Source organism: Leptidea sinapis, chromosome 39 (genome assembly GCF_905404315.1).
Source record: "Leptidea sinapis chromosome 39, ilLepSina1.1, whole genome shotgun sequence".
Classification (NCBI taxonomy): domain Eukaryota; kingdom Metazoa; phylum Arthropoda; class Insecta; order Lepidoptera; family Pieridae; genus Leptidea; species Leptidea sinapis.
This window is the reverse complement of record NC_066303.1, coordinates 1,588,315-1,603,752: the sequence shown is the minus strand read 5'-3', so window position 1 is coordinate 1,603,752 and position 15,438 is coordinate 1,588,315. Positions and strand designations below refer to the sequence as shown.

The following is a 15,438-nucleotide window of genomic DNA, read 5'->3' as shown; positions in this document are numbered from 1 at the left end:
AATTAGCTTGCAGGGGTTGTAAAGACAAAATAATTAGAATCTTCATATCTTTCTAACTTTCTGCGGAGGTAAAAAAAACAAACATAATTTTAGTTAACTATAGTTAGTAGATTTTTTGAGAATCGGTCGTCATCTATTTTTTATACCCCAAAAATTTTAATTATTGATTTTATGGCATAGCTTATTACTTTGTATGGCAATAGAATGTTTGCTGGGTCAGCTAGTTTTACATAAAAAACTCAAAATATGATCGAGAATTTAAACTTCCGAAAAAAATGTCGTTTTAAAACTTTTCTTTACTGGATTAGAATGACAAGCAGCTTTGCAAATAAACGCGGGAAACGTTAAACGTCCGAATAATGCAATCGTAAGCAAAATATCTAATTGTAAACATTTTACATATTCTTGGTTTATGCTTAGTTATAAGATTATGCCAATTTTAATTGTAAGGGCGAAGATGTTTAGTCTTTATTGCCTAGCAGTTTCACTAGCTATTGTGCCCTCCAGACCGAACTACAATAATGGTTACGGCACCATTGTGGTACCCATAATCTAGCCGGCATCCTGTGCAAATAAGCCTCCCAGTGCTAAATGCCCTTAGTCGCCTCTTACGACACCCTTGGGCCTGGGACTTCCCTATTATTTTTATGCCCCGGGAAAGCGCAGGGCAGATTATTTGTTATCCAATAAATGTCAGACTCACCGCCATATTGACATTGACAGATGCACATGCTTCCTCCACTACTTCCTCTACGGCACCACTCTCGTACTCTTCAGCCGGTAAAGCAGGATACAACTTGACACCACTAAACGAGCTGTCATCGTCCGTCGGCAAACTAGGATACAATCCACTGTAACCCTTGCCTTGTCTCTCGCCGTCCAGAAACCCTCGCACAGCTTTCGCGGCGTTCGTGGTTCTATGCCAACCCCAACCGTTCGCGCGGAAATTTTTCGGATAGTAGAAAGACATGTTGCCGTCTTGGCTGTATGAGATACACTGATTCACTATAGCGTAGTATTCTGTAACAAGATGAAATTAGTCAGAGTCTTCCGATAACCGCTACGTCATAAAGGTGAATGTCTTCCATACTCTTTGTTTGTTCATAGCGTGCATCAGCTGTTTGATTTTAAATGTAGACAAATAAAAAATTGTTATAAAGGATAGTAATATCAGAAGTATATGGATACTTACGATATTAAGGGATGGTTACTCTGTGGTTTCATATAGGATGTTGAAAATTGGTGATCTGATTCTGGTTTGCACAAATCATGCCCATTTTGGACACTTCAACAACAAATATTATTCAAACACATTAAAAACTTTTTTGATATACGAGTATACTAGTATAGTTCAGCAAGAATTTGTTAACTATTGCATAACTAATCGCTACTATTATATTGATTTATCTGCCCTATTTGTCGTTTTCCTAATTTTTTATTATTAAAATATTTTTATCATGTAGGTACGATAGATTACCCGTTTGGGGCAGACCTTTTAACCCTTGGGAATACTGTTGATACACCTACATACTACTAATTTTTTATGGGGATATTATACTCCTTTTTGGATTTTTTTGTATTTTAAATGTGTCTTTCAGTTTTCGAGATAATTACACTAACCAAACCCCCTCCTATTTCCAAAAGAGGTGTAAGTATATCTTATTATTTTTTTCAAATCATTGGTTCATATACTTCAATAACTACTGAAAAAACTTGTCCACTGATTGTGGACCATATAACATACCTACTATTCGGCTTATTAATAATAATAATAATCAAATCATTTATTTCAGGCATACCACCCATCCTATATATTATGCATTGAGTTAAATTTTAGTATGATGCCGTAGAGAAATAATTAAACAATGTATGAGATTTACAAATAAGTAGTCACGTTTGCAAGTTTTAAATGGAAGCGAATAAAAATTTCAGTGGAATTTTTTTAAACATTCCCAGGATTCCACTTTTTGTCATTAATATTACTGTAAAAATCACGGAACATACTCGGGAATTGATTCAGATAGTCATTGGGACGTTCTACCCTGGATACCTGCATGACACTCTTTTTGGAACAGCCTGTACATTATGTTAAATTTATTTTACTATGAAAGTGTGTGGATTATCATACTAATATTATAAATGAGAATGTGAGTTTGTTAAAATTTCTTCGGGCTCAATAAGATAAGTATTATTATTATGATGGTCATGAATATTCCCACGCGCGTCTAGGATGAATAGGTTACAGCGTAAATTTACAGTATGTACGAGTATTTTTTTATTTTATTCCTTGTTCATTTGGTATATTTGTTTACTATGGAATCGATGGCTCTAAATATGTATATGCTATTTTACAATTTGAATAAAGGAATATGTCCAGTCTGGATAAAGAAATACTGACATTCTCTAGAATTTTATACTTATATCTGTCTGAAGTGTCAAAAGTACAAAAGTGGGTCCAATTATTATAATATTAGGTACTTGTACTATTATATGTTCTTTGATAATACTAAGTACTGTTACATTAGAACACATAAGTAATTGCTAGACTCAATAATATTCTAGTAACAGGCTGTCACATCGTTTAAAATAATTTGCTATTGAGTACCAAGTAAGAATTACAGACCATTACAACCTTTTTGATAAAACTTTTAACTATAATTACAGACCAGCTGATACCCGCGACTTCGTCCGCGTACAGATATGACTGAGCCCGTAGTGCTTATAAAAATCGTTGTCTCTAAAAACTTTAATAACTTTATGTTAAATTAAGACATCGCAATAATTCTTAGATAAGGGCCATGTGTCTAAGGGATATAACTTTATTTAGTAGTTTTCGGTGATGACAAATGAAAATCTCTATCGTCTTATTGATATAGATTATATAGGTAACATCTGAACAGCTTTGACCTTATTCGAGTGTATACATCATACATAAATCCTTATCCTTGTATCTTATGAAACCTTCTAGAAGTTGTATCATGATATCACTATTCAGACTGTCAACACTACAAGCTTTTAAGCTGGGTATATACCCAGCTTAAAAGCCGGTCTTACCACATAAGGCTTTTAACTGTTTCATCATCATCATCATATCAGCCGGAAGACGTCCACTGCTGGACAAAGGCCTCCCCCAAAGATCTCCACGGTGATCGGCCTGCGTTGCATTCATTCAACCAATTCCAGCGATCTTGACCTGTTTGTCGGGGGCATCATTTTGTGGGGCGGCCTTCCAACACTGCTTCGATATTCGATGACTTTACTGCCCCAACGGCCATCTATGTCCGTCGAACTATGTGCCCTGTCCACTGCCACTTCAGTTTCACAATCATTTTCTTAACCATTTATTCCCTCTCATATAAAAAAGGTAGTAAGTGATATTCCTCGACCTATGTTACATGGGGCACTCTAAAAGATTTGCACTTCTAGCTAATTGTAACTATAATTTGTAATTCGAAAGTTATACTTTTTGAAACGTTGCAACCTTCTTAGTAAAAAAAAAAATACGAAAATGGATTTAAGTCTAAAAGATTTTAGTGCGATAATTTATTTATTATTTTAAAAATTCTTTCTGTCCGCAAGACTGTGCCGCTCGTTTTTAAAATGCTTTTGAGAGAGAAGCACCTTACTTGAGCACTGTGAGGCGATGGTTTGCTGAATTTGAGAGAGGTCGGGTTTCTTTACATGACGAATGTTGCTTTTTTAAGTTATATGAAACTTTTAGTGTGACCTACATATAATTTTAATTTCACAATCTGAGAGCCGAAATGTCGATAAATAGAATCCGAAGGTCGGCGAAATAAACGACCGCTTAACTGAACTGTTCTCCTCCCATGCTGCGTTTACCGCCATTTCCCCTCTACAGCGTCCAATGTCAGACATTCTATTAATTAGCAGGCTCTCACATCTTAAAAATTATCAAGTCGATCGTAAACAGAGTGCTAGTCTCTTCAGTTTATTTATATTTTGTGGACTGTTGACTCCGGAAACACTGCAACTGTTTGAACTATTCTCTCAACACCTAAAATGTATATCTAGTTGGATATAGATTCATGGCTGTATGCTATTTTTATTACTTAAATTATTCTATTCGTCATCTCATTCGGAGAATATTATCGTCTTGAGAGCTTTACAGGATATGTTGTGTGTTTAGTGTATTTCTACGAGAATATAATCTTAATTAAATTTCTTAGTAACATGTGATACCATGAACTAAGGAAGTTACCAAAATACAGTAACTATTTTTCAATCCAACCCGTTGGTGTTCTTGACATTATTTATTAATTTGTTGAACTTCAGATTATAATCAACTTCGAAGTCCGCATACATAGTACAATGTAAAATGTCTAAACGAAAGCGTGTTGTGTTGTCTATGAGAGACAAATACGACATTAACAAGCGGTTGGAAGGAGGTGAATCCGCTGCTAAATTATGCATCGAATACAATGTCGGTCGGTCGACAATAACGAATATAAAACGACAATAGAAGAGCATATTACATTTTATAGCCAAAGAAGGATTGACAACTCGCAAAAGTATGAAGCTCCCCGCAAACACAGACATGGATCACGCTTTATTTCAATGGTTCCTACAGAGACAATCACAAGGTAAACTTATATCTGGCCCAATTATATGTGAAAAGGCAATCCAACTCAATCAACATCTAGGTGGACAGCCAAATTTTCAAGCCAGTACTGGCTGGCTAAAACGTTTCAAAGCAAGGCATGGTATTCACGAACTACAAATACAAGAAGACTTATCTGAAGAATCTGCGAAGGCACATAGAATTATGCGGGGGAGAGAAATAGAGGTAGGGACTGTTAAAGCTGAGGCCAACTCGACAACCAGTGGTTCGGAAAATGAAGGTAAACCTACAGCCTCCGAAGCGCTCTCATGTATAGACACTGCTATAAGATGGTTTGAATCTCAGGAGGAAAGTGACGAGTATCAGATATCTGTGTTAAAGGAAGTGCGTGATTTTGCAAGTAGGATATCTTCGGCAGACCAAAATAACGGAATATTTCTAGTGCTAACTTTTAAAGATAATGTTTTGTATTGTGAACTCTTGTTTGTACCTATGTATACTGCATGCCACCATTATTAAACGTGTAAAATAGTGATTGTTTATGATTTTAAGAAAAGGTTAAATAGTGGTATTCCTTTTGATTTAAAAGATGACTTAGGACTTGCAGCCTATAATAGATGTACTGGTCAAGAATAAGGTGGCAAGATCGAAACAACTACTGAAGAGGTACGCAAAAGGAGGTCACAGGAAAATTTTGTTTACGGATGAGAATTTTTTTACAATTGAGCAACAAACAAAATGACCATATTTATGCTCAAAGCTCCAAGAAAGCTTCCCAATTAGTCGACAGAGTGCAACGTGGGCACTATCCGACTTTAGTAATGGTTTGGTGGGGTATTAGCTTTGAAGGAGTGACTGAGAGATACTTTTGTGAAAAAGGTATCGAAACATCGGCACAAGTGTATCAAGATACCATTCTTGAGAAGGTAGTGAAGCCCCTTCTCAACACTATGTTCAATAACCAAAAATGGTCCTTCCAGCAAGATTCGGCGTCGGGTCATAAAGCTCGGACTACCCAGTCTTGGTTGGAAACAAACGTTTCGGACTTCATCAGAGCTGAAGACTGGCCGGCGTCTAGTTGCGATCTTCATCCGCTGGATTATAATGTATGGCTAGTCTCTAAACTCCATGGTAATTTGGAGTCCCTAAAGCAATCCATACGATTGGCAGTGAAGAATTTTCCCGTGCGTGCTTGTAGTGATAACTGGCCTCAACGTTTTCAGCTTTTTATATTTTTTTATGTTTATGCATTAAACTAACACACTGTAAAAATACTAAATGTTATTTGCAATAGAAATTTTCTTTTCTCTGCTTCAGTATTTATAGCAAGACTACGTGAGTATATATACAAATATGGAGCAAGCGTTCCATATTATATTTACTACCAGTTTTAGGCACGTCAAAGCAATTAATATGTCACTGGGGAGTGGGGCTGGGCACGGTGGATAGCCGCGCCTTTGTCCTTCACGAGAATTGATAAATTCACACATATTTCGCACGGTTAAGTATTTTTATTCTCCGGATCTCCTGAACCGACTTTGAAAATTCTGAATTAAATGAAAAAAAATACCAATAGACACTATTATGCGCTATACATTAAACTAAAAAATTAAAAGACTTTTTCGTGATAGTAGGATTTGCAAAGTAGGCCGGAGAAAAAAAGGTTCAACTAGGTGCAGACAGGCATATGCGGATAACCTTAGATGTATCTATAATCTAACTATATTTCGAACTAGGTCTATCTCTCTATAACTATTCATTTAGAACTAGGTTTATCTTCTATCTATTCTTTATTTATAGCCTCTAAGTTATTTAACTACGTCATTTATAATGTTAAGCCAATATCGCTGTACATTTCTGATGTAAATTTTTATGTTTACAAGAAGAAATTTAGGTGAAAATATGATTTGAACATAAAAATAACGAAATTAAATATAAATACCTACATAATATTATATTGCCATCATATTCAAAAGGTTTTTTTAGGTTTTTAGGGAGCCGTACTCAAAGGGTATAAATGGTTCTGTCTGTCCGTCAGTCACCAACCTATATCTAATGAACCGTGATAGTGAGACCGTTGAAATTTCCACAGATGATGTATTTCTATTGCTGTTATAACAACAAATACTTAGGTACTAAAATAAACAATAAAATAGATATGGGGGCTCCTATACAACAAATTTTTATAGATGACATTTTTATAGATAATGGCAGGGATACCTACTTTTGCGGTAACGACTTGCACTTGGCCGGTTTTTTTTTTTCACGCAATGGAAAGAAGAAAACCAGTCACTCAGAAACATCCACAATACCAGAGGTGAAGAGATGCGTTACCTTTGAGGTGGGAAGAATGTTCTAAGATGGAAGGCATATGGAACTCAGACGCTGGCAGTTGATTCCATAAAACATGGTTGTGAGAAAAGTTAATTGAGAAACGCGCGATTGCAATGCTGAAGATAAACATTATACGGGTGTTATCTCGCATTTGGACGTAATGTCTATGAGTTACTGTGTTTCAAATGTAGTTGGTATTGTTTTATACTTTAGTCGGTACTTTTTTAAGGCTGAAGTTGGCGAAATGATGTACTACTTAATTTCTCACGTAGGTTCCTTATTAAGGATTTTTGGTTATTCTTTTACTATTTATTTGATACATTTATGACCTGTAGGTAAATGGCGACATATTTCATAACTCTACGTAAAGTACATTCGGACTATTCATAGACTATCTAACGTACCGTACCGGTGCATTTGGTCGAAGTGTATGACAGTGAAAATCCCTTATAAATGAAAATTTGCTTTAGGTTATGATTTACGAAATATTAATATATTAGGATAAACTAAATGGTTAATTTGTATAATTATGTTTTATCGTAGTTTTTAAAGTTCAATAAATGCTTGGAAAGAGATAGGCGTGATCTTATGTACCTAAGTATAATTTTAATGTAGTACTACGTAGGTACCACCTGCATAAGTGTAACTGACACTTGAGTATAAAATTTATACTTTGCACAAAAATATAGACGGACAACGCAGTGACAAGGTTTTTACACTGATAAATCTTATTCAAAATTTAACGAAATAAGGCATAGTTATGTATTACATAAAATAATAATAAACCTGACAGAAGTAAATACGAATAAAGCTGGAAAAAGAAACGAATGTAGAAAAAAATAATACTTTATTTAGTGGTGAGCTTATTTTTTGTAACTCAATTACTCAAAGTTTAGTTACGGTTTCATTACTGGCTGCTATAAGTAGTAAGTACCTAATTATTAAAATTTAAAGAATTTATATATAATTGTAATGACACTTTTTTGTTATCGTTATATATATCCTTATATATATACATAGGTAGGTACCAATAATAAAAACAACAAACACTATGTAATTGGTTAGTAATTATAAACTAGATTAAAATTACTATTATTTTATATAACTTTTTGTAGCTTTACTAAGTAGTATTAAGGTTAAACAGATGTTGATGTGTACAAGGCAGCTATTTAAAAACACAAGTTATCAACGCATGACTCCAATAATTGACTCACCATTCAACTCGGCACACAAAAGTTGAACGAATTACTGGCCGAGATGAATGATGTGTCATTGAATGAAAATGAACTGAGAAGTGGGACAACCACAGAGTCGGGCTGTTTAATACACAGATGGAAAATAATACCAAAGAGAATATAATGACTATCTTATTAACACTGACATAGCACTAATTGGTCAATTATTATAGCTGGCTGTGTTAGTGTAGAATTCAATTAGTATTGTTAAAGTAAAACACAGAGATTTTTGCAGTGCAGAAATGTGAAATAGGCGTTTATTTATTATACTACACGGATAACCGAAATTTTCTATAAGTCGAAGAAAAAAGAACCTTATTACCTAGCACTTATTAGACATCAGATTTACAACCGCGTGGAGGGTAGATGCAAGGAGAATCATTTTTGCATATGATAAAATTTCCGTCAAAATTTCTTTAATTAGGGTGGCGCCACAATAGCATCAGGGTAAATCTTAAAAGAAATGCAAGGAGAATCATTTTTGCATATGAAAAAATTTCCGTCAAAATTTCTATAATTAGGGTGGCGCCACAATAGCATCAGGGTAAATCTTAAAAGAAATGCCAAATTTTCTCATTGTAACTCTTTAAGTTTATATTTACTACATTATTTTGTACAACGTAAGTTGTTCAAATTTTCACTATTTAACTAATTTTAGGGTAGTAGTTAATTCAGTTGAACAGAACCACTTATAGTGGGTGCCCAATTATTATTAATAACAAACTGAAATGTATAGATAGGAGGGATTACTTACTATAATTATAATGAATGTATTCCGCCAAACCATTTATTCATAGTGTTGAAAGTGCTCTTACTATTACTTACTTACTCTACTTCTGGAAGGATTTGGAATTTGGATGTAAATTTAACTCGAAAACCGGAGTAGGTATATAATAAACCTGGGCTACGCGTAAAGTTTGAATTTAAGATGTAAGTACCTAGTACGTAAAAATATTCTAAGCATTGCAGTGCAACCTGCAACAAATAACACCAATTAATATAAATGTCTAACACATAAACTTTAAAGTAATACGTTCGTAGAATTATAGACCGCAGAAATATAAAACGTGCATATTAGCCGTAAGAGCGTTATGCAGACGGACTTGTTTTATTATTAAAAGCGTTTCATAATGCTGTAAAGCAAGTCATTGAATCGTGCAGATCATCAGCACTCATCTTTTCGAATGCGCGAGAAAAATCTCAGAATGTAAGCGCGTGCGCAACTGCAGGCGTCCTGCTTTTGTCATTCAGTTTTAAGTTTGACCCACGCTCCCGATCGTGCCATTGAGTCATGCGTGGGTCGAATTTTAATTGAGAACACGGGCGAATCAACATGACACCTGGCTCAAATGTCCCTTGTGCAATATGCGTGTGGTGTCGCACCAGACTAGCACCATCCCATCTGCTCCCGTGGGCGTGTCGTAAGAGGCGACTAAGGGATACATAGAACGAAGGATCGGCATCAGCATCCTTCAGAGAAGCACCAACATCTACTGCGATCGCCAACCCGCTTGCCAAGCTTGGCGATAATGGTAAAAACCCTCCAGAAAAAACATGACAGACACTAAGGCCCCGGCTCGCAGTCCCGGGTGGTCCTGCTCGCGGTGGCCACGGTAGCAGCCACATAAGCGAGGGGACAGGGGGTGCTAAGAACATCATCATTGGCCCTATCATCATCATATCATATATGTCACGACACTGCGGACAGACAAGGAGTTGGAGGAACTAGACGAAATTTTGAGCAGATTACGATTTGATATTGTGAGGTTATCTGAGGTGGTGCTGTTCTTCAAAAAGGGCTATAAAATACTTTTGAAGAACTTAGACCTATATCACTTCTGAGCAATATATATAAGCTGTTTTGTAAGGTTATCAGGAATCATCTCATGGTTCACAGGTTCGATGACTTCCAGCCTCCCGAACAAGCCGGATTCCGAAAAGGCTTTAGCACCATATAGCACATACATGCGCTGCGGCATACCTACAGAAGACGGAGGAGTATTTTTTTTTATAAAAATAATATAAAAGAGTAGAACCAGCCACAAAGCTTATGTTCGTGGACTATGAGAAAGCCTTTGATTTGATCGAGATCTGGTCAGTGCTTCAGTCTCTTCAGAGGTGCCATATTGATTATCGATATATAATTATAACCTTCGTCTTCAGACACTGCTATTTTAGATGAGAAGATTTTACGGAGCTTCCCGAACGCTGCCCATCCGAGTTGGATTCGACGAGTGATTATTATTATTATTATCTGCCCAACTGGATTATTTGTCCAAGGTAGTAGACATACTCATCAACAATTTCGAGAGTACAGTTCCCGACTGTTACGGGGGTAGGTGCGACATGGGCATTAGACAGGACCTTCATCTTGTCCATGTTCATTTTGAGACCTACTCCATGGGACCCTGTATTAAGGCCATCAAGCATATGGCTTAAGTCTTCTATGGTCTCTGCCATTATTACGATATCGTCTGCGAATGATGTATTCGCCGTTGATATTGATGCCCAGCCCGTTCCAGTCCAGAAGCTTAAAGACGTCTTCCAATGCAGCGGTGAACAGCTTCGCCGATATAACATCGCCTTGTCTGACTACCCGCTGCAGTTGGATAAGCTTCAAGAACTGATTTTGGAAACGGACTGACATGGTGGCGTTTCTATACAAACATTTAAACACTTCGATATATTGATAATCAATGTGGCACCTCTGAAGAAACTGAAGCACTGCCCAGATCTCGATAGAATCAAAGGCTTTCTCATAGTCCACGAACACCAAGCATAGTGCCTGGTTATACTCCTCCATCTTCTGTATAACCTGCCGCAGCCTATGTATGTGGCCCATGGTGCTAAATCCTTTTTGGAGTCCGGCTTGTTCGGGAGGCTGGAAGTCATTGAACCTCGCACGAGACGAATCGTGATAACCCAAGAAAAAAGCTTATATCACTTCTAAGCCATCTCAGAAGTGATATAAGCTGTTTTCATATCAGCAGGAAGACGTCCACTGCTGGACAAAGGCCTATCACAAAAGGTCTCAGTACTGTGATGCCCTCATCCAATGTATTCCAGTGATCTTCACCAGATTATTGATCCATCTTGTGGGTGCCTACCAACACTGCATCTTTCTGGTACATGGTAATTATTGGATGGATTGAATCAAAATTCAAAAGTCTATCAAATTATGGGACACCATTGTGTAGAATTAACTGCCAGCTATTTACTGGCATAACATTAATGATACCTATCCTCATTTTTATTTAAATGCAGTGCCAAAAGTAAACTGCTGTACTGTTTTGATTTTTTTAGTTTGAAGCTTATATTATAAAGGGCTTGCTACTTCACAGAAATTTTCAACTAAAAGGCAAAACTAAAAAATTACTTTATTAAACACTATACTAATGTATCTTCCGATCTTATATATTCTCCTATATCAGCTTGATGGAAGGCTATAGTTGCTAATGGATCTGCATGCCTACACTCAGCTGTTGTTCGGGCTGTCACTCCAAAACCAATTGGAATATCAGCCATTGTAACTATAACAACTCCTTGGTGTTTCGGTGTGTTTTCTGTTATTCTACCTAGACCTGAAAAAAAAATATAATAACATCTCACCTTTAAATAGTAAGACTGGCTCAATGCAATGAGGGTAAGGTACTATTAAAATATTATATTACTATTAAATTTTATACTAATAAAATAAAAAAATTCTCTTAAGTGGAACTGACAACAGATTACACTAATAATTGTTGTTGTAATTGAAAAACCACAATATAAAAATTCTGTGGCTAAGTCACCCACATCCCTATGTGAGATCTAGACAGACAGATTAGTGTGTGACAAGCTGTCTTTCACTCGCAATTTGTAGATCACTTTGTGTTATTGTGTGTACATTGCTCAAAATTGGAGTTACGTGTCAACCTTGTAAAAATGAACTAAGGTAACCTTAAATAATTTATAATATTATGTATAGATAGAGCCTCATACTGTTGGGCAACACATGAAAACAGGCTAGCTTTATTACATTAGTGTGTATGACAAGCTACATTGAACACTCCAGATAAGTAAGTCACTTTGTTTTAGTGTCTTGTTGAGGAGAGATGCCGTGTGCTTCTATTTTCGCAGATATTTTTTTCTTAGTATTCACAGTTGCCAGTCTGTCTAGTTGTACAAGTTATCTAAGGTGGGAACCTGTCATAGAATGAACTCATAGCAATAAGAGTTGAGCCACAAAATGCAGAAAGAAAAATGTGTTAAAAATTGTTTTTTTCATTAATTAAAATATGAATGCTATTACTAGGTTTATGAGCTAATTTCATTACTAACATATTTTACTTTAATATGTTTAGCCATGATTAGTATCTAATAAACAACCAAATGACAAGATTATTTATTTAGATACATATTAATTATTTTAAGTAAGGCTGTGATGACAGGAGCGAAAAATGGGTTGAAATTATTTAAAAAGTAATCATAATAAGATTCAGCAAATTGGTACAAACTTAAATTCTAATACTTACCAATAAACATGTAAAATGAACTTCGTAACACTAGCCATTTCAAGTGTTACTGGTTATGTCATAAAAACAAAACGTGTTTTAGTAAGAAAAAGTTATTTAACATACCACTTTTAATTACATGATGTCCATACAAGAATTGTTGTTCAGATGAAGGTTTAACCCAAATTTTAAATGGAGCATAGGGTGCAATATAGGTTAAAGCAGTTATATGAAGCCTAAATTTATTTGTTTTTGTAAACTTTCCAAAACATGTTCCTGCTGAAACTAAATGATCGGGCTTGACTGTTTGTGCAAGTTGTAATAATCGCTCCGATATATAATACACTCGGTCTTTCTTCTCTCGGAAGCAGTATGTTCCATCCGGTCGGTCTATCAGCAATTTTACATTGACACCAATACTGTTAAATACACAGAATAGATTTAGTATTTATTTGAAGAAAAAACTACAGTCATGTATGAATCTCAACTTACTATTTTGTTAATTTCTCAAATAAAATTCGAGTTCTATCTTCAGACAGTACTTTCATTTTACTATTATATATTTCTGTTCCTAAAGTTTATGGTGCCTAGTTTACAAAAACTGAGTATAATATATTTTCAGTTTTCAAACACGTGCACATTCAAAAATTCAATTGTTTACAGTTTCATGTTTTTTTTTAATTTACCCATTACGGGCAAGCTATAGTCTACAGACTATACAGCCTAGGCTTTCGTATTAATTATTGTACATAGTGCGTAGAGATGTGGGTTCTCTCTGCATCTTCTACCGCATTTATCACGGGGAGTGCTCAGAGGATCTGTTTGGGTTGATTCCAGCGGCCGAATTCCACCACCGGACACTATGTGCAAAGTACCACCCGCACCACGTAGACGTCTGGCATTCCATAACCGCGCGTTTCGTTAGAAATTTCTTGCCTGGCACAGCCACTCTGTGGAATCAATTACGCTGCGGTTTTCCCGAACAGATACTTAGGGAGCTTCAAGAAAAAAGCATACTCCCACCTTAAAAGCCGGCATCGCATTTCTTGACACACCTGATGTTGCGGATGTCCATGGGCGGTTGCCTCACCTCTCCCCATCCCGTGAGCCTCTTGCCCATTTGCCCCCTTTTATATAAAAAAATAATAATTATTGTACATTTTGTAATGTTCTGAATTTATAGAATAGAAAGAAAAAATGTTTATTTGTGTTTGTTAAAGTACGGTACATCTAAAAAGTTAAAAACAAAAGACTTAAAATTTAATAAATTAAACTTAAACAAAAATTATGGAATATTATTTTCAATACGTGGTCCCAACTCAGCATGTTTGCTGGTTTGAAAACCAGCGCTGGTCTCCCGCTGGACCTTTTTTTAACGTCGCCTTAAAGATAATATAAAATAAAATCTGATTAAAGGTTGTCACTTAAGACTATTCAAAGAGAAAAAAGAAAAAAAAAAGAACAGAGGAATAATTAAACAAATAAGAAAAACTTACGTGACTTAATTATTATAAGGTATTATAGGTCTACTTTAGATTGAGAACTACTTTACTGTCTGGTCGCATGTGAAACTGTGACTGTATGTCAAGTAATGTATTATTATTTATTATTCTTTCGCTTGGTCCGGTAGATTCATCTCTGAAGGAAATACGAACTCAAAGCCGTTTTAAAAGTAGTTGATATCCAATAGTGCTCATTAAGTGTGGAGCATGGTGCCGTTGTTTGGATGCCTTTCTGTGCCTTACGACGGCCGACAATTCTAGGTCTGGCAATATCTGATTCTGGTAGAGCCAGTACCCTTCTGGGATCAATCTCTTTGAGCACCGCTGACATATTCTGGGGGAGTGATGAGGGTATGGACTCTATGCTGTATTTCACGCCGGTTGTCTTAACCCGAAAGAGTCTGGCCCGTTCATACTGTTGTAATAGGATGGACTATTCTTTTTACGTGTATTCTAAAAAAAACATGATTCCTGAAACCAGTAAAAAATGATAATGTGAATTAATATAATCTCCATATTATATTTTTCAATACAGTGTTTTTTTTTTATGCTGAATGCCAAAACAAAAATCTAAGAATAATGCATCAGTTGGTGTAGTGGAGCTTATAGACTCACATCCCGTGCCACCACATAAAATAAAATAAACTGATTACGGTTTTATTTCGGTAGAGCCGCCATGTTTGTGTAATTTATGGACGGGTTGATTTGTGTTGAGAGTGGTAACAATTCTAACTATTAATTTTACGTTTTAATAGTATCCTAATGTGTAATTTAGTATTTGAATTAGCTTGTATGAGTGTTCTATTTTGAATAGATATAGAAAACAGTGAGAACAATGGATCCAGCAAAGATGAAGGTTGTGGATCTAAGATCCGAGCTTGGAGCGCTTGGATTAGACACTAAGGGAAATAAAGCAACCTTAGTCGATCGACTGAAGAAAGCACTTGAATCGAAAAGTGGGACGAGTACGTATATCTTAGTATTTGCTTCAAATTATTCGTCGTTAAATTTTTAATCCAATACAGGCACGTGTGTGACGCTTTGCCTCCATTTTCTGTTCGAATGCTCGTCATCTTATGTCACCATCTATTTTACATATTATTGTTTTCACTGATTTTATTTTGAAGAGTGTATTATTTTATATGATTTCGATAACTTTTACACTACTTATTTGTTTTGATCATGGTTGGCCCAACCCCACTTATATCATGACGGATACTGAAAGCCGGCAACAGATACTATTTTCGTGTTCCAATTGCATCGGTCAAATTTGATGTATCATGTATTACGGA

The 15,438-nt window shown here is 35.8% G+C and overlaps 3 protein-coding genes across 7 annotated transcripts in view; 1 reads left to right on the top strand and 2 right to left on the bottom strand.

Moving 5' to 3' along the window:
* LOC126976164 (calpain-B-like) overlaps positions 1–1,020 on the bottom strand; it is a 64,052-nt gene extending 63,032 nt beyond the window's left edge. For all 3 annotated transcript variants that reach the window (XM_050824389.1, XM_050824388.1, XM_050824394.1), the window contains exon 1: positions 704–1,020. In XM_050824389.1, coding sequence (XP_050680346.1) covers positions 704–970 — 267 coding nt within the window. In that variant the 5' untranslated portion in view covers positions 971–1,020. The remainder of the gene's footprint in view (positions 1–703) is intronic.
* A 10,496-nt stretch (positions 1,021–11,516) lies between these two features.
* LOC126976119 (60S ribosome subunit biogenesis protein NIP7 homolog) lies at positions 11,517–13,306 on the bottom strand. The gene is made up of 3 exons (XM_050824313.1): positions 13,137–13,306; positions 12,771–13,063; positions 11,517–11,732 (listed from the first exon to the last, which is right to left on the bottom strand). Exons 1-3 carry the CDS (start codon positions 13,190–13,192, stop codon positions 11,539–11,541), a joined length of 543 nt encoding a protein of 180 aa, XP_050680270.1. The 5' UTR covers positions 13,193–13,306; the 3' UTR covers positions 11,517–11,538.
* A 1,507-nt stretch (positions 13,307–14,813) lies between these two features.
* The window catches only part of LOC126976109 (uncharacterized protein DDB_G0284459), a 51,286-nt gene continuing 50,661 nt past the window's right edge, over positions 14,814–15,438 (top strand). For 2 of the 3 annotated variants that reach the window (XM_050824300.1, XM_050824299.1), the window contains exon 1: positions 14,815–15,111. In XM_050824300.1, the coding sequence (XP_050680257.1) occupies positions 14,982–15,111 (130 nt within the window). In that variant the 5' untranslated portion in view covers positions 14,815–14,981. Of the gene's footprint in view, positions 15,112–15,438 lie in introns of all 3 variants that reach the window. The other variant, XM_050824298.1, reaches the window with a different exon arrangement.